Source organism: Colius striatus, chromosome 9 (assembly GCF_028858725.1).
Source record: "Colius striatus isolate bColStr4 chromosome 9, bColStr4.1.hap1, whole genome shotgun sequence".
Classification (NCBI taxonomy): domain Eukaryota; kingdom Metazoa; phylum Chordata; class Aves; order Coliiformes; family Coliidae; genus Colius; species Colius striatus.
The window spans coordinates 9,316,231-9,336,017 of NC_084767.1; the positions used below are offsets into that span (position 1 = coordinate 9,316,231).

The following is a 19,787-nucleotide window of genomic DNA, read 5'->3' on the forward strand; positions in this document are numbered from 1 at the left end:
AACAAATACAAATATTGATCAGACTCTTGATCCAAGATGCTTTTGTTCTAAATGTAGCAAGTCCTGCCACTCCTGACAGTATTATGAATGAGTTAGCCTGTAGAAAAGACTGGCCAGGTTAGGTGCACTCTGAACTGCAAACTCAGACAAGACAATTCAAGAATTTAAATTTCCAACAGAAAAATGTTAGGAGATTTACCTATGGCATTACAAGTTCTACAAATGTATGTTCACTTGCATCTCTCACAGATGTTGAAGGACACACACATGTGCAAGCTTGGCACTATAGTACAACTCTCTATCTCCTAGCACCTGGAATTGTAGATCCAAAATATTTTTTACTAAAAGTACACTAACAAAGTTAATATGTAATAAGATCAGTTCCGTAATTGTTGCAAAATAGACAGTGAAACAGTGCATCAGAATGACAGTCATTAGAATATTAAGAAGTTACTGAAACTTTTATTGTGTGCTCATGATTGTTCATTTGCTTCTCAGCTTTGCTGGGAGACCAAGTTAGCAGTAGGTCTGACAAATGCCATTTACTGTCAGGTGGAGAAGATATTACCCTAAGCATGACATACTTTTTGAGCAAAAGAAAAAAAGAGACTAAGCCAAAATTGACTGAGAGATCAAAGATGAAAACCAGCCTATATGGAGAGAACAGTCACAAAGATATGCAAACACATGAGACTTGTCAGGCCACAAATTTTATTCTTGTCTTTTCCACAAGGCAGGTGTGTGTAATAGCAAAATGACCAGTGTGCAGAATCACTCATGCTATTTTTAACTCAAGTAAATTTTTCTGAAATCTTTTGCAAGTGGCTTTGTAACAACAGCAAGTTGCTGTTATGGCACAGGTGCAGCTGAGCCATCTGAGGGCTATATTCTTAGTGGCACATAGAGTCGTCAGCTTGCCAGCTGATTGCTTTCATAGAGTTATCAGCTTGCAGCTAATTGCTTTCAGTATGCCACAAACCACAAGCTTCAATTCTTCAAAGTACCTGGCAGACTGGCTCACAACTTGCAGCAGTTTTCAGGCTGCCATCAACCTTCCAAAACAATGGGAAGGATAATCCACAGAACAATCGCTGCACTACAAATGTTGGAGGAGATAACAGGAAGAAACATCCTATTCAGCTGAAGAGTTACTATGAATCTGCTGTAAGAAATCATACAAATATATACAAGTTATAACTAGGCATTATGTTTCTTCAGTCTGATTCTGGCATCATATTTTAATACTCTTCCCAAAATGTGTCTATTCCAAGACAACTAAATACTGAATATATAGTGAATTAATTGTTACTAGCAAACTCCAAGCTTTGCAGATGAATCCAACTGATGTTCTAAGTAATTAAAGATTAAACAGCAAAAGTAGCCACTGCAAGGATTAGTCCAAAAGTTTGGGACATAGCAACAAGTATGTTATCTTGAGTGAGAATGTAATGAAGCATGTAACAAACTTCCAGCAGCAGGGTCTGAAAACAAAACCAATTCACTGTTTCTTCACAGCATTTAGACATTCTGACCTCTGGAATAATTGTTTAAATTCAGGCCTTTGTGAAGACTCTCCCAACACAAGGTCCTTCTATAAGCATTGAAGTTTACTGCATCACCTTCTAAGGTGTGAAACAAGAATTGCTGCTTCTTCTTCATTTTACAGCTCGTCAGCCAGCCTTACTTGCAAATGAAGTTGCAATTCAGCTTCTTCAATAAGTCAGATCCCAGGATACAAAGATTTTTTTCCCATGAAGGTGACACAGAATTCTTTTGGGGTATGAAAGCCTAGGACAGAATCTCTTACTCTAGTCCATATGGTTTCCAGCTAAGCATTCCTTTATTTTGGCTTGGCTGAAACATTCTTACTGAAGTGTCAAATTTTAACTTTATGCAATGTCTTTTTCAGTCCTCAGAATACTTTTAACTTTTCTTCAGACTGTGAAAACAATTCTTGCTAGGAAGAATTATATTTCCCAAGCTACGTAAAATGGCACAGGCTCAATAAGAATTCAAGTTTTCAAAAGAGGAGGAATTGATAGGGGCAAACCCAGCAATAAATTTCTAATATCTGAAAGAAACTTAGACATGTAATTTTTTTCCCCCTGCACTATTTCATATTTCTACAGAACAAGTTAGGCTAAATAAATCACAGTAAAATCATCCAAAGCAATTTGTTACCTTAAAATAAGTTTGGCAGTTATTGCAATAGACAGTGTTTTATTGCAGATTTCAAATCACCATGAATGACACCACATACATCATCACCCAGGAGATGATGGTCTAAATGCAACTGCTATGTCAAAATCTAAGCTATCTCTTGTCTTTGTGCCCAGGCTGATCTAAGCTTTTCAATTGTTCACTAGCTTAATTCAGTATATGAACAAAAGCAAAGGAATTCTCCCTCTGCAGTGGTCTAAAACTTATTCATCCAGTTTAACACATTGAAAGCTTAGACTATTTTGTCATATCTCATAAAATGCCCCCAGACAGTCTGGATATGGCTTTCCAAATCTACATTTGTGGGAAATTTACTGACCCCAAGAACAACATTTATCTTTGATACTATTAACAATAACCAAATGCTAATACAATCCTCTCACTATTAAGATAGATTTTGAGTTAATTAAATGAAAAAAGAATTTATTTCAGAAAGGGCATGCAGCCATCTTGAAACATGAAACTATTTATAACTTATCCCCCATGTTCTGCATGGAGTTATTAACCACTTCGATGTCAGCAAAGTGCAATTCTAACTAGGTAAAGCAAACATCATGTAGTACAAATAGAGCATTTCTCAAACTTTTGCTTAAAATTAAAATCACACATTCCTTTGCAATCAACCCACTTTTCCACACTTCTCAATACCAGAGTACTATTTGTTCTCATGTCTAGATGGAAAGAAGTACTGGCTGGCAAGACTAATCCCTCCAGTACAAAAGTCATGGCTAAATTGCTGTGGCTCACTTACACCTGTGTTGCTTTCTGCTTTTTTAGATGCAAACCATTCTAATTATTTGTTTCTCATCTTGCCTACTTCATATAGTCCCAAACACTGCAGTATCACTATATCTCACAGCCTTCACTGTTTACACCCAAAAATCATCTCTTTGAGACAGAGAAACACTTCCACTTTTTCAAGAGAGGGGACTTGAGTAGACAAGCTTTTGTCCTATAGTTGTCACTGAAACTATGCAACTTAACTTCTTTCTCCCAAGTTCCATAGTAGTATCTTTAAGACTAAAGACCCTTATTCTAAGTGCTTGACCCACAACACACTCCCAATGTCCACAAGGCCTTAATAGCAAGCTCTCCACAACTCTTTTCTCCCCAAATAAGAGGCTGGGTCTTACTGTATCTTCAGTTTTGTCCAAAAACAAGTCTGAAGTTTGGTTCATACCAAAACCACACTAAAGATCTAAGCCCTAATATTTAAGCCCTAAGTGCCTAAATATTGAAAGGGAACTTCAGCAACTCTAACAATTAAATCCACAGACTTAAACTTCCAGACTCAGAGCTGACCAGTGCCTCACAGTGCCACCTGCATGTGACACAACAAGGGTAAAAACAAAAGCCTGAAAATTCTAGAAAGAAGAAAAAATGTTCTTGAAGAATGATCCCAGTTCCTTAATTATTGTAAGAACCAGGAGAAAATAAAGTTATGTACATGCCTAGATATTTCTAAGAAAAATAGGGTAGAAATTCCTTGTTCCACACAGTCATTATACAAACAGGGAACAAAATCTCACTGAAAATGGGCATAAAGAAAACATTTTTTTCCCTGTGTGTGGGGAATAGTGAATTCTTGAACAAGCTTGCCTTTCTTTTGCTAAATACAGAGAAAACCTCAGGCAGAAACAGCTTATTTAAAGTGCTAAGATTCTGTGACCTGTTTGACTCCCATAGGTGGATTTCTTGGTAGAGAAAATACGTAGATTTAAAATAAAAACTTATGACCTGCTAGCACATGGATCACTTAGCACTTTTAAAAGACCTAAGCTTTATACATTGTAAGGGAAACTGCTTCTGTAATAAACATTCCTGTGTTTTGAAAACTATAGCATATCATTTTTTCTCCCATCTTTACAGAGGTACAACAGGCAGAGTACTCTGAGAAACAGTTCTGCCTGGAAACACTAACCTAAGTTAACTTTAGAAGCAAGAGTAGCAACTCACTATATATAGGCCTCCATTAGCCCACTAGACTAACAATGTTGGCTGTCTTCCAGACAAGCACTTTCACTCTCTTAGACCCATAGGGAACACTGCAATTGCATGCAAGCAGGGAGTAAAGGGAGGAGCAGAAAATGGGAATAATGCAGGGAAAAAAAGTAAGGATTTTAGGCAGTACAGCGGTGTTTTGTTTTTAATGGAAACAAAGTTGCTTACTTTTATTTGTGCATTCATATTTTCTCTTCCTTAATACTTACTTTAACTCTGTTAGCTGAGAAGTCCATCTCCTCTGTGAACAGATCAAACCTCAACGGTGTCTCACTAAAATCTATGCCTCCAATCACATTTGACTTATATATATGAAAAACACAAGTCACTGTCAGCTTAGCTGACACTATATGCAGAGCAGGGTTGCTTCAGGGCATGCAGCTGACTAAGGTTGTTGGGGCCTCAGGCACTGAAAAGACTGCATAGCTTAAAAGAGAAAACACTAGTAAGCAAACTACCTTTACTTCATTTCTATCTCCTTGTTCTTTCCCCCTTGGCAGTTTCATTGGGAGGGCTGGCACTTCAAAGGATTCATGTCCTTACTTATCTTTTTGCAGTTGACAGAACTGCACTGGTGGCTATCACAGAGATTGGACGAAAGAAGATCCTCTACTTCTGAGAGGTAGAAACCCGGGGGAAGTTTCTTCAGAGAAATCCAGATTCTGCAGAAGAGCAGATGATCTTGATCCATAAAAATATCCAGGACTCAGAAACTGAAACGACTACAGAAGTGACCAGCAGGGAAGAACATACCAGAGGTCTGGGTGACAGGCTGTGAAAGATCAGGGAACTAACTTTTGCCTATCAGCCAGAGCGAAAATCTTTGTGAGACCTATCTGCAATGAACAGCAGGAGTGAAACTTTTCACAAGTAAGTAAAAGCCAATGACAAGCACAATGGACAACTGATCCTAGAGGAGGAGGCTGAGAGTTTGAAGGCTGGAGTTGGTATTGTCCTAGAAACCAGTCTACCAAAAAGAGAAGAAACAGACTACGTTTTACAACAGATTTTTGTGGCTGCAGGAGAAGGAAACTGAGGCAGAGACAACACTGAATGAAGGAAAAACTGCTCAGAAGCAGTAGAGCTCCTTTACTATAAGTCCTTTCTGTGCTGCAGTCTCTCTGTCCTCTCCTTTTCCACCCTCATAACCTCCTAGCATTAACTTAACCACTATTTTCACTGCTTGAATATAAACATATTTAAACATCATTTACTTAAAATATCATTTTGGATGACTGGGCAGAGAATACACAGTAATTTCACCTGCTTCTGTGTGCAAGTCAAAATACTATAAATTCCTGGCCAGTTTATATTCTCATTTCCTCTCTCAAGTGCTCTGTCCTACTCCTGAGGCCACTTGGGAGTATCTGAAATAGTTATAGCTAAAGCTGAATGACTTCTGAGTTGGGAAGTGAACCCCAGTAGAAACGTGTTGCCTGTCCAGCTTGCTCCTAACCAGGAGGTTTGCCAAGACCAGAAAGCTTCAGAACTGTAGTATCAGCGGTAGTTTCATACTAAGCCAAGACTGCAGTGTTCAGTAAATGTCATTCTCTTACTGAACTGTTTCCAGAAAGAATTGAGGGATTTGTCCATTTCCACAGCATGTTGAACAACACCGTCCTAACTATTTAACAATGACTAGCAACACCTAATATATATTTCTGACATTCTCCCAGCTGGATTTAGGGCACAAGAAGAGGCCCATCCTTCTGCATTCTGGCTTACAAGTTTACTACAATATATATGTTTATTTCTGAACGACCTTCTAACATTAGCACCAGCCAGCAAGTTACATAGGTTGTCATAATTATCTAGTATTCAGAGGATAAAATGATGGCAGTTTTTAGAAATAAACTACACTCTTAAAAATCAAACTGTCTCACATGAATACTAATGAGCTAAAGGTTTTAAAACTGTCTTTAAAATTAACACAGGTAAATATCATTCCAGTTGAGCTTAGGCTCTTCACTCAACCTGGAGCTCCTTCTGACACCCTGGTCTAGTTCCTTCTCTATATGCAGCTTCTGACCTTGTAGTGCTCTTTTTGCCCATTAAAAGCTCCACTGTTTTAATAGTGCTGTGGGTAGCTATGTTGAAATAAACTGCATTTAAAGTCAATTCGGTGCTAAAACAGTTTCTGTGTTCTATAAAGAGAAATGAATGGTTGTCTAGAGATCCTTCCTTTTATCTTCTGTATAAAGTCATATTTTAGTCTCCTTGCAGCTTACTAAAGTAGTAATTGTAATTAAGAAATACAAATATTTTCTTAGGAGCTTAGTTTCTTCCCTAAGTAATTTGAAAAAACAACAAAACAGCAAGACCCAGTTCTGCAACACAGAAGAGAAATCCATATGGAAACATTTCCTCTATCTCCTCCATGAATAATGCCACCAAACAGTGTCTGAGCTACGATGAGGTTTTTGTGTGCCATGATGAGTTGGGAGACATGGATTGGCCTGCAGATGCACATGTATGGTAGATCAACTAATGCACTGATTTGAAGAAGTGAGCCAGTCAGTAACCTTGGGAATGTTCACCTATGAAAGAACTTACTAGGGATGTGTAAACACTTTCTCCTTTTCACCTGTGTGATCAATTTTTCATTTAAAAAGATCAGATACTTCACTCAAGCTGGCAACTGCACACAGAAACTTAAGTTCTCTCAGCCAGCACATTATAATTTTTATTTCTCTTACTTGCACAGCCTCCCCAAATGCCCATTCAGTTCTACCTTCTACTTACAGTGAAATGAGAGATTTCAAGCCTTTGAACGCATCAGGTGCAATGTCAGATATTTGATTCTTGCTGATATCTCTGTAAAGAGAAAGCAGTATTAAAAATTAATATATTTGTAACCAGGAAGACTATATGCAAAAGCAGAACTAAAAGATAATATTAGCTCAGATAAATTACGATCTACATAAGGACACAGATAGGCAAATTCCAGGAATGATCACAAAACATCAGTCAGCATGACAGGCCACAGCTTCAATAAATTGACAGCTCCTCTGTTAATAAGATCTTTCATTCTGTGGCCATTAAAACAAACAGTTTTATGGAGAGCTCTGAAGAACAACAGTGAGGTAGCCCATTGAATAAAAACAGTTGATAAAAACATCTTAAGAACTATTAATAATGGAGATTGCATTGTGACTCTGCAGGGTGGCCCTTAAGCTTGAGGAATAGCCTGTGACAAAGTATAAAGGATGTCTGAATGTTTAAATGCAAGAATGAGAGACTATAACAGTACAGAAGATCCTATCCTGATTGTAAGTGAAATGATAGATAAAGCAAGGAGAGGTTCTAAGGTAGCTGGAAAGTACTGGCAGGATTAAGGAAGATGGTGGGATTAATGGTATCAACATGGTGTAAGCATCAGGGTAATGTCTTCTGAGGCAGCATTTGTCTAAGAAAAGAAACCTTGTCATAAATGACATAAAAAGATAAACCTATCCATAAATATCAGAAACATGTGGTGTAGTCAAACAAAATTCCCATCAAACCCTCAGGAAATTCCACTAAGGGTTACCCTCAATTTACATGAAACAATATCAGTAATTCCTAGGATGATAAAATTTGCTTGAGTTAAGGCTTATCCCACACCGTTTCTGCTTAATATCAGTGGGAAAGAGGATGAGAAAGAGTATCCAGACCATGATCCCAAAGCATGTACCACGGTCACTGAGTAGTTTGGCACCACACCTGTGATGTTTGGTTCTTAATGGCCCATAGAAAAAAGTAGAGCAAAATTCTACCATGATCTTGATCTGGTGAGTCAGGAGAGAAGAGGGTCAACACAGCACTGACAGGTTTGCCTGGGGTTTTCAGACACTAGGGAAAACCTTTGAGCATCTGAATAGAAACCATGAGCTATTGAAGCAGGCAACACTGGAAACACCCAGCACACTGCAGACTCTGTGAGTGGAATTAAGTTCTTGCTCTCATTTCCAAGGGAAAACGCATTCTGAGTTTGGAAAATGCCCTTCATTTTTAATCACAGACAACCAAGTACACAAAGATAAATATAGACTATGCCACAATTTCTTTATACATGGAGCCAAATTTACTGCACTTGTGGCACAGATGATCAGAACTGGATGCCTTATCCTGACACTGCAATCTAATCTCTCAGTTCAACCAGGCCCTCAGCTAGAGGCATAACTTTCAGCCACCTCGTTGCATTCACTGACAGTTGGTATCAGTGTGTATCAGTAGTATCAGATCTTTTCACTGATAGCTGAAGCTGGAGCAATATGGTAGTTCCTGTACATCTTCAATGTTGTTTCCTCTGGGGTACATGCTAAGGATCCTAGTCAGACTCTAAATAAACATCACTTAGACAAGAATTTAGGAATCAGAAAGTAAGAAGGTTTACCATTCTGTATATTTTGAGCTATAAATTGTGTTGGTTAAAATTTTAATGAAGTCCTAACTGTTTTCAAATCTAGCCACATAAAGTGGGATTTTGTTTGGTTCTGTTATACAGTTTGATTCTTTTATAAGGCTCATGAAACAACTGGTCTGCAATCTACTGATGTTTTCTATTGCAACATTCTGCCTAGAAGGACAGTGTTTAGTGAAGGTTTCAGTTCTTCAGCTCAACTCACAGCAGTCAAATTTATGACAGCAAATGTTGGATTTATATCTATCTATATAAATACATATAGAGGATTTGGGAACCTTATTTAGACAGTCTGGTAATATTCACTGCTTTTTATTTAGTAATTCTTATGTAAGCAGAAGTTTGATGTGAATCTCTCTACATATTGAGGAACACATTAAACCCCATTAGAATGACATGAAATAATGAGTTTGCTGAACAAAGATAAATGTCTGAAAAGGGGCACCTAGTTTTTGAAATAAGTATTTCAGCACTATTTTATTGATTTGCTACTTTTCAACATTTCCATCCTTTCTCTCTCCCTATGTCTGGACACTAATGAGTGTATAACTAATGGTGCCTGAACATGCATAAATGCCATGCTGGGTGATGACACTCACTCACTTCATGCAGATGCACTACAATCAGCACTAGAAGATAATTAGACACATTATTTCCTTTCCATTAGAGCCCAAGCTCCACTGCTGTTGGATAAGGAGGCTCCATCTCCTTCTGACTAGACTGATGCAAAGGGATTAAATTATGTCGTTGTACTTTTGTTCCCTTCCTTCAGTCTGTTTTGGCAAGATCATCCTATTCTGTGCTCAATTTACATTGAGACAAAGAGATACAGGTTTATCTAACCTGCACAACTAAGTTGATTTAGATCACATAAGGCTCATTTTCATTTCTCTGAATCACTCAGTGACTCTTTAGCTGGAAATGTAATAAACTTATGAAAATTCCACCCAGGCAGGGAATACATAGTCACCTTATACTAGTCTTCCTGCACCCCTAAAAGCACTGTAGAGATCTTCCTTCAAAATGTTGTTGAATAAATCTTGGAAGGGGGATGTGCCAAGTTATCAGTTAGGGATATAAATTGTTTTTGACTTTGCACAAGGGGAGTAAGGATGCCCTGTGAGTCACTGTATAACATATCACTGTATGGCTTAAATGTCTTCACTGTAAAAGGATTTGAAACAAAATAGATTTATTTTTAGATGCAGTCAAATGCAAAACTATTAAAAGCACTGGATGTATATTCTCTTTGTCAACTCACATTATTAGAAACAGATTATTTGATTATCTCTAACATGTAAAATGGATTGTTCTCATTTGACAAGAGTACTCAGCAAAAATCCATGTCATATATGGTTTAGTTTTTAGAAGCTGCTTAACAAAAGTAGCAATGCCACTGAGTTACTGGGAAGACTGTGAAATCTTATTTTCTTTTTCTTCTAATAGATAATAAAATTAATTTGAAAACATGAAATGCCACTACAAGCATCAGAGCCACAGCAGTACAACCACATATTTCAAAGTGGCTCTACATACTTGGCTCTTAGCCTTGTGCTACAAACTTGGTAGTTAAAAACCTCAGAAAAACAAAGATAAAATAGTAATGCCGTAAGAGATGATTCAATAATCTCTTCCAACAGTGGAATAAATATCCTCAAGCAAACTTCATGTAACAACAATGATGGTCAGTTTAGAGCCTCACTATCCAGCAGGAATAAAACTTTACCAAGGAGACAGGTCAATAATCAAATGGCAAAATGGCATGTTTTTTATGGGACCTCCTGCAGTCTGACAGAGTGTACCCTCAGCAAGTTCGCTGATGACACCAAACTGGGAGGACTGGCTGATTCCCCAGAGGCTGTGCTGCCATTCAGCAGGATCTCAACCAGCTTGAGAGTTGGGCAGAGAGGAACCTCATGAGGTTCAACAAGGACAAGTGCAGAGTCCTGCATCTGGGAAGGAACAACCCCATGCACCAGGACAGGCTGGGGGTCGAACTGCTGAAGAGCAGCTCTGCAGAGAGAGACCTGGGAGTCCTGATTGATAATAAGCTAAATATGAGCCAGCAATGTGCCCTCGTGGCCAAGAAGGCCAATGGCATTCTGGGATGCATCAAGAAGAGTGTGGCCAGCAGGTCAAGGGAGGTTCTTCTCCCTCTCTACTCTGCCCTGGTAAGGCCTCATCTGGAGTCCTGTGTCCAGTTCTGGGCTCCTCAGCTCAAGAGGGACAGGGAAGTGCTGGAGAGAGTACAGCACAGGGCCACTAAGATGATCAGGGGACTGGAACATCTTTCATATAAAGAAAGGCTGCGGGAACTGGGGCTGTTTAGTCTGCAGAAGAGGAGAGTGAGGGGACATCTTATTAACATTTATAAATATCTAAAGGTTGGGTGTCGGGAGGTTGGGACATCCCTTTTTTCTATAGTAGCTAGTAACAGGACAAGGGGTAATGGGATCAAGCTGGAACACAAAAAGTTCCACTTAAACATAGAAAAAACTCTGTCACTGTTCAAGTGAGGGAGCCCTGGCACAGGCTGCCCAGAGGGGTTGTTGAGTCTCCGTCCCAGGAGGTCTTCAGACCTGCCTGGATATGTTCCTATGTGACCTGATCTAGGTGACCCTGCTTCTGCAGGGGGGTTGGACTAGATAATTTCTAAAGGTCCCTTCTAATCCCTACCATTCTATGATTCTATGATTCTATCTCAAGTTCTTCCAAAAAATGCAGCCACGTTAACTAAGCTTTGATACACATCATCTGGCACAATAACTAATTATTTAACTATGAGTTCAGATCTCAATGAGCATGCCAATTATACTCCAGAAAGCTGTTAATACAACTTGTTAATGGAATACTGCTGTTAAATTTGAACATTAATCATGTCACACAGTAAGTGCTGCATTGGGTTGAGCAGCTAGTCAAGTTAAAGACCATTTTTTTTGTCAACTCGCATAAAACTAGAGTTCACCAATCATGAAAAATGAAAGGACAGTAAAGCACTGCCAGAATCTAAAATTAGTCACACCTCAGAAAGAACTAAGTAGTGACTTTAATAATGAAAAAGTTACAAGTTCAGTCACTGAAAAGAGATCCATCATTTTTCACTGAAATTACTGTCTTTCTATCTAATACAGTACTTCTTTAAAAATACATACAGCTATATTGAAAGTGAGACAGAGAATAGAGACTCTAGAAGATTGATGATGTGACCTGTTAAATATTAAGATCTATATTTACAGCTCTTCAGCTCTTTATGTTTGGACTGGCAAACACACTAATTTTACTCTTAAATCTAAAGATAGAGTGCGAACTCATTTCAGTTTCCAACAGCAATCCAATGCATTCTGTAAAATTCTTAATTCCAGTAAGTATTGTTCACATCAGAAAACAAGAACTATAAAGGTGTCTTTTTAGCAGTCTTGGCACTGAGCTATAGAGCCTGAATGACTTCTGGAAGCTACTGGTCCAATAGTGTCCATCAACATCTAAATACTATGGTGAAGCAGGAGAAATTGTTTCTACCACCATCTGTATCATTGTACTATTGTCACAACATCTCTCATATGTCAGATAAAAACGAAAAGCAACAACGACCAGGGGGATTCATTTCTTTTGTTAAATCCAAAGAGAAAACAAAAGAGCAAATAAGAAAAGAACTGTCTCAGTATCTGGTGATTAAGAAACAGAGAAAACAAGCTCGAGCTGGTTTCTTTGTTTTTTGGTAAACAGTCAAACCATTTCAACATCAGGACACTGAAATGCACTAACTAAAAGAAATAATAAATGCTAACTATGCAAGAACATGAACTGCTACAGCTGGGGTCAACTAAATTGAGGTTACAGATACCAGAATGAATGAGAAAAACAATAGAACTTCAAATCTTTTCTGAGGAAGCAGATTGGAAGTTTGAACAGACTAGCAAGTAATTAACTCACATCATTTATAATAGGATGTGAAATTAAGTGTTATTAAGGATTTCATGCACTGCTAGGCATCCTGAACCAAATTCCATTGTTGTGTACACTTTGAAGAGATTATTTGTGCAATCCCCAGTGATTTCAACACATAAATGACAATATGTTTCTAAAATAAAGATACTGAACTTGAAGCTAGAAGATTCATGATTACTCTTGCATGTTCATCTTATTAAAACTTACATTCTCTTAAGCTTCTTATACTGGGTAAAAGCTCCAGGGGGAATGATTTTGATGAGGTTTTGTTCCAAACGTCTGAAAACAAACAAAGTAATATATATGTTAACTACACAATTATAGGACAGGATTAACATCAAACATGAGAGTAAATTTTCATAGAAATCTAAAACAATTTAATAGATTTTTTAATGTGAAACAAATTTTTCTTCTGAAAGCCACTAAATGGAGCATATATTGAGAAAATAACTTAGAAGATAAAATAACATCATTGATTACACTAAAACTATGTAGAAAAGAAGTCCCAGGTTATAGAAATTGCACTTTTAAAGCTCATGGAATTCATAAAGACTAGTAGGTATATTTTATTACTACTTAATCAAAGTTAAGGTAGAAAATCCAGATGCTTTCCTTGACTAGCTGTTGTAAATAGAACATAGCTATCTAAACTAAAAGCTGTGCTATGTTGTGACAGTTTAATAAGCAGATTATTAACACTATCAGAGTGACTCAGGAGAAACAATCTGCGGGAACACGCTGAAAAACAAAGTGGAATTCTCTGCAATATGAATGCAGATTTTTTAAGGAGGTGGGAAAGTTAAAGCAGAGAAGAAAAATAGGACTGTGTCTTCCCATTTTAACTAGCAGATACTGAAGTGTAGAATTACAGTCCAGACTACATGAAAATGCTCTTGCTTTTATTCCTGAGACTTCGCTTCCAAGAAATATTCTTTATGAAGTATCATAAATGCGTGTATTACTAAATTAAAACACAAGCAGCTTTAAGACACTGCATACAGTAACTATTAAGATTAATTTCTGTTCCTTCCTAGAACTATTTTCAAGTCTTTGTCAGCAAGTTCCCCAAATTCCTGCTAAAAGGACTATCTTCTCCTCAGATGAACCCTAAGTATTCATTTCAATTAGAAATGCAGAAGTGGATCCCCATACACCAAATTCAAATGACCATGGCAGCTAAAACTCTACAATTTGAGGTGGAACTAAGAGCAACATTTTATTTTACCTAGCTTGTACTTACTATTCAAACATTGTGTATTTTTTTTCCAAAAATGTCATAAAAAGAAACAGTTTCAATAGCAAAACCTTGTGCTTGGAAATGGTTTACAACTGAAATACAAAACCACACTGGAATGATGGAATGGATTGCTTGAGTGCTTTAGAGCTGCTGCAGCATTGCAGAGAGGAGAACAAAATTTTAAAACCAGGAACAACGACAAAATGAGATGCAGGGAGAAGTAAATCATGGTTTTTAAAGGACTTGAGAATAACGTAGAGAAAACACGTACGGCCCATCAGCCCTCTATTGCACAGCGTATTCTTCTCCTGATCTGTGCTTTCAGTAGACAGAAAATCCCCTTAGAAATAAGAGATTTTGCCAGCTCAGTTTTACTCCAAGAAGCTATTTTAGTCATGAATATTGTGATACTTCCACAGTTGCGCAGTCAATGTACATGGACTCTTTTTATTTCTGTAGTAGCCTAATTTAAAGATTGTGCTCGGAGTTAATTCTATTCCTTGTTTTGTGATTTGAATTAGTGTCTGAGATTTCCCTTCCAGTCTGTCTAAATATAACGAGCTTCATTTCTGGCAAGTCCACAGTGAAATGCAAATTGCTTTAAGCTTCAGCATGCTACTATTGTTGGGTGTTTGTCACCAGAATTAGCAGTACACACACTCTTCCCACAAAGGCTTTTTGTCAGCTTGCCAGTTTGGTGTTTAACTCCTCCCAAGTATTTCTATGCAGATACTTCCAGGAACAAAAGGCCATGCCTATCCAATTCCCTTGCCTTATGGATGGAAACTGGGGATTCACACATGCTGCACGTAGGTGCAGCACAACAGTCCTCACAGGGAAACTCAAATATAGCTACGGGGGGGGGGGGGGGAAACATGGACCCTTTTATAATCACTTAAAATGCCAAGGAAATTTTAGTGACTCAAGGGCAAAAAAAGTCAAAACTGGAAGAGCCACAGATCCTGAGTAGTAAGTAAAATAAATTCTAGAAAAGGTGGAGAGAAAAAGAGTTGTTTCAGAGAGCCACCTTCTGAAGTAGTACTTAATTCCTCACCCTTCCCTACACAATTTGCAGCAGATGGCCTGTACAGAAATAGATGGACAAGACTGTTGTCATCTGTTACTATATTTTCACCATAGCACCTTAATTTTTTTAAATTGTGTAATGCTCTTTGTAACTAAAGGCCTAAAGACTACACGTAACACATTATGCTCAGTGCACTATGCTTCGCAGATGCTACCAGAAGAACACCGAGCAGTACCACGTGCTCTCATCAAGTTGTGCTGCAGGTGTATTCCAACTTGGCCACAAAATGTGATTGGCCTTTAAATAAAGTGCAGTATTACATAAAGAGGTATTTAAAACGTATGAAGTACAAAAGTGACTCCTTTTCATTTTTGTAAATGTATGTTATAGATTATCAGACACAGGCAGAACAGCATTATGCAGTTACACCACTAAAATAGTAGAGAACATATTATGCATATTAATACTTTGTACTTTCACCTCTTCTGAGCTTATAAATGACATTTGAAGGACAGTCAGGACTAAAATTCTCTAGGAAACACTAGGTTTTGCCAGAAGGGGCATTGGCAATTTCAAAGTGATGAAGGCTTAATTATAAACCAATGTTATTCATGATAGAAGGGGAAATTGCTGCTAGAGGTGCCAGCTTTGGAATGAAGTGAAAAACAGAGTTCTTACCTACAGTTGTCACTTTTTTGTTGTTTGAAAAGCTAATTCTAAATTGTACAGCCACAATGTAAGAAAATTATCTTCTTTACCTAGAACATGACCTCTGGATAACTGCATTTTTCACAGTCCATCCCTGCATCCTATGAAGTGCTGTCATATACTAGAAAACCAGCTGTGCTAGTGTAAAGCAATATTAGTGAGTTCCTTTTCTTTTTGTATCACCAGAACATACTATAAAATACTTTTACAATACATTTGAGAACTCAATACTAGAGACACAGAACTAAAAGGCTCAATTTTGATCATTTGAACTACTATCCCCCACATTTAAGAGTTCTTACAACTCAATACAATTTTCCTTGATTTCCTCTGGTATTTCATAATAAGATATATTCAAAAGACGTCACAAGTAGCACTCACGGAACTGATAAAATAAATTGTCTCTGCTCAAATCTCATGGGGGCTTTTGTTCCTCCTTTCAGTTAGCCATTTCTCTGTGCCATGTTGCCTGCTGCCAGCTGTATGAATCAGATGAATTGAAGCATATCTCCCCACTTCTGACACACAGCAAAGCTCTGTCTGCCTCTCGAAGCTTTATTTTTGAGTCTTTGACAAGAACATCAAAGGACAAGAACAATCCCCTTTCTCTTTGCTAATATATTACCAGAGATTGAAAAGTTTGAGGGCCCAATGGATTCAGATGCATTATTCTTATAATAACATGATGTTAGACAGGATAAAGTCCTCCTTCTTCCCACACTCTGTAAATGACTTTGCAGCAATGAGAGCGAAAAGTAAACATATCAGAGAGAAAAAAATAAAGCAAACAGGGGGAAACTATGCAGTTAAATATGAAAAACTATCCCAGAGTAAAGAATAAGCTCTCAAATTCCCATACTAATCCATCTCAAAGTTCACTGAGGTGTAAATCTTTTCATCACCTCCTCATCTGATGCCTGCACTGCTTACACTCAGGATGGTAGAACACAAAAGATAAAAAAACCTCTGCCTAATGCAGCTTCCGTAGAGCCAGCTCACTCTCCCAGGAGTGACGAAGCCATTTGTCTTGAAGAGTGATTCCCACTGCAGAGCAGGGGAGACAGACGTATTAATTTGAGCCTTAACTATCTCTCTTTCATTGAGGGAAAGAAAGAATTTGTTATTTGGGTCTCTAATGGAGCAGTTTGCTAGCAATTTTCCCATTTCAAACACCATCTCAGCTGCTAATGTGTAATGTTTTGTCAAGCTTACCTACCCATAACATAGACAAATCACTAGCTTGGAGAAAAAGAGAGAGGGAGTGAAGCATCACTACTGATAATTCTTAGCTGTCAGATGAATAGAGCCTACAAATGAGACAGCCATGCTCTATTAACAGTGCCACGGAGCTCTTGCCTGAGACGTGTCAGAAACGTCCCTCTGCATTGGGCAGTCATGAACTTCCCTGCTGAGAGAAAGTGAGTGAATGAGCTAAATTGCTCCCTGAATCGTGCTGCTTTGCTCCCAGTGCCGGGGCTCTTTTGGGCTTGCATCACTCAGGCAGCCAATAACCAAGACAGAAAGAGTATGATGAGATTACAGTGCAGCAGCAACTTGTAGCACACTCACGTCTGGCAGGATGCAGACAACTTGCATGAAGGTTGTTGTTGAAAAGGGCAAAACTCTCTCTTTTCTCCTGGCCCATAATAATGGATTTGCAGGGAGCTGGTTAAGGACTATTTTGGGGAAATACGCAGCGTGTGCATTCCTCAAAGTGACAGAGCCCAAGGCTGGGAAGAACCATTTGTATGAAGAAGGAGGAAACACCTAGAGTACAATCAAGAGAGACACCGTTCCTTCTTGCCAAGGTGCAAGGATTGAATTATAAAAGCTGCTTGAACCATTATCTTAAATTTATCTCATGCTTTGGTCTTACTTATCAGATATTTTGGACTCTCATAAGAGAAGTCAACAATATATTTTCAGTATTTAAGAGGAATAAATCATAGTTAAAACTGGTCTTCTTACTACAAATATAAGCTAGATCTGATCCCTGTCCTGACTCCTTTCTTGACTCTTCACTTGAAATATAAGCTTTGTTTCTACCATGCACAACAGCTTGGGTAATTGCACTGAAGCATTTATCCAAACACAGCTCTGGATGGGAGGCAGCCTGGTTGGGAAGGAAGGAATCCCACCCAGCAGTTACACAGTTGGAACCTGCAGCCTATTCTGCAGTGAAAAATGCAGAAGCTGCAGTCATTACCCTTTACACCACAGCACTGCAGCACTGCACAAGGCACTCCTCTGCAAAGTACAAGGCAAAAAACCTGCGGTCCTGTTACTTCAGAAAGTGTTTATGGACCTGTTTTACCAAGGAACAACCTTTTTGTGGCTCTATCTCTAACCACTCAGTTCTCTGACAGGTAGAAAACAAAGTGCTTTGGGCTGGCAGGACACTCAGCATTTGAAGTATCTGCACTTACTGCTTGTTTTGACAGACAGCTAAAGACTTCAATCTCTACTTAAGCCAAAAACACTACCACCACTATATAAAACCCCTAAACACATATAGTTGTCCAAGACTTTTGTGCTGTTTCCTTTCATCACAGTACCTGAATGACTTCCAAATAAAATTAATAACATGTATTATAAATCCCTCCCTCACTGAGTCTGCTGTCTTAGGAGCTGGAGAGCTAGAAACCAGTAAACTGTCTGCCCATATTAATACAAGGTGACAACTGGAGTTTCCCTTCCTATTCTGATGTTTGGTCTTGATTGTCAAGGTCTAGCTGTCAAGCTCCTGCTATAGCTTTAAAAAGGATTGGTTCTTAACTATTTACCTAAGGGCAGATATGCAACAAACAAAATCCTGTCAAGAATGAAGTGACTTTTCAATGCAAATGTACCCAAAAAGTTACACAGATAATTCTGCTCACCAAAAGATGTATTTCAGAATGAAATCAGATGTTTTGATACTTTCCCTGACACCATGGTGTTCATCTAAAAGTAGTACTGGTGATACTGCATCTTCTGACATCCCACAGTAAATTAGTTGAAACTGACACAATTCTGTAGCTGAGCAGCTGATCTGGTATCTGCTGGGAAATGCTGAATTTGTAACTGCAATCACATTATGAATCCACCAGCCATGCTATGCTATGTTAATTTTGCATCAAATGTGGTATAGACAAACAGGAGGACACCTGAGGAATCTGCACACTGCTGCCAGTGCCAGATTCCCCACCCACTGCAATGTCTCAACTGCATGAATTGTTTGTGGGTCGTGCCCAGATGTAAAAACAGGGACTTCAACTGAGCTCCCCTGTGAGCCTCCAGCAGTGGGACAATTAGGGAAGATATTAAACAGATGCTACTTTGGAACAGAACATGAACTAAAGTCTCCCCATTCTTATTCTAGACTAGACAATTTCTCATCTCAGTAGACTTCATTAGGTCACATGGACTTGGGGCTTGCAGGAAGAATTTTACCTGTCAACACAATCTAGGAAAAAGAATTGTTAGGTTGGAGAGATTTGGCAATTTCCAACTCCCTACTGCTGAAATGGAGCCTAATTGCATACTTCATTCAACCAGCACGCATGTGTTCATGTGCTTTTGTGTTTCAAGGTGGTGTGGTGTAGCAAGGACAGCAGAAACATGGATCCCACTCATGCCTTTTCATGACATCCAGTGATTCCAGTTCAGAAGGCTCCAAGGATACCAGCCCACAGGGTGCTACAGAGGATGAGGTTCTTGTATTCACTTCAACAACACAGCATCTGCTCTGAGGCTGATTCAAGTTAAGTACATTTTGGTTATTTTTTGGATTGAAGGCTTTTTTTGTTTGGTTGGGTTTTTTTGAGGGGAGGGGGGTGTTTGTTGTGGTGGGGTTTTTTTAATAAGAAGTTTGTAGTCTATGCTTGGGAGATACATGGTTTATATAGTACCTACCAGAAAGCAACAGTTGAGTTGGTCTATGGTTACATTTCATATATGTAAACAAGCAGAAATGTTTTTTAACAAGCCAGACTCAGAATGTTTGCTTTACTGAGAGGAAATCTTTGTTCCCTTAGGTCCCAGAAAGACTAACCCCTTAACAGGTCATATTGCTATTTCATTATTACTTTAGTAGGTCAGTCCTGCCCACTCTCTAGTGACTTCCAATTACTTCAAGAAACTTTCAGCCCAAATGCCTTTCCAAATTTTCTAACAATGCAATAACCAGCTCAGGGATCTGAGCATTTCAAGTTGGTTTGCATTGTATTTGTCAACTTGAAATACAAAAAGACATTTTTAGACTT

At 38.5% G+C, this 19,787-nt stretch overlaps 1 protein-coding gene across 2 annotated transcripts in view; it reads right to left on the minus strand.

Annotated features, from left to right (window-relative positions):
* The window catches only part of SLIT3 (slit guidance ligand 3), a 497,173-nt gene that overhangs the window by 150,405 nt on the left and 326,981 nt on the right, over nucleotides 1–19,787 (minus strand). For both annotated transcript variants that reach the window (XM_062001935.1, XM_062001936.1), the window contains exons 11-12: nucleotides 12,779–12,850; nucleotides 6,964–7,035 (exon numbers count right to left, since the gene is read on the minus strand). In XM_062001935.1, the coding sequence (XP_061857919.1) occupies nucleotides 6,964–7,035; nucleotides 12,779–12,850 (144 nt within the window). The remainder of the gene's footprint in view (nucleotides 1–6,963; nucleotides 7,036–12,778; nucleotides 12,851–19,787) is intronic.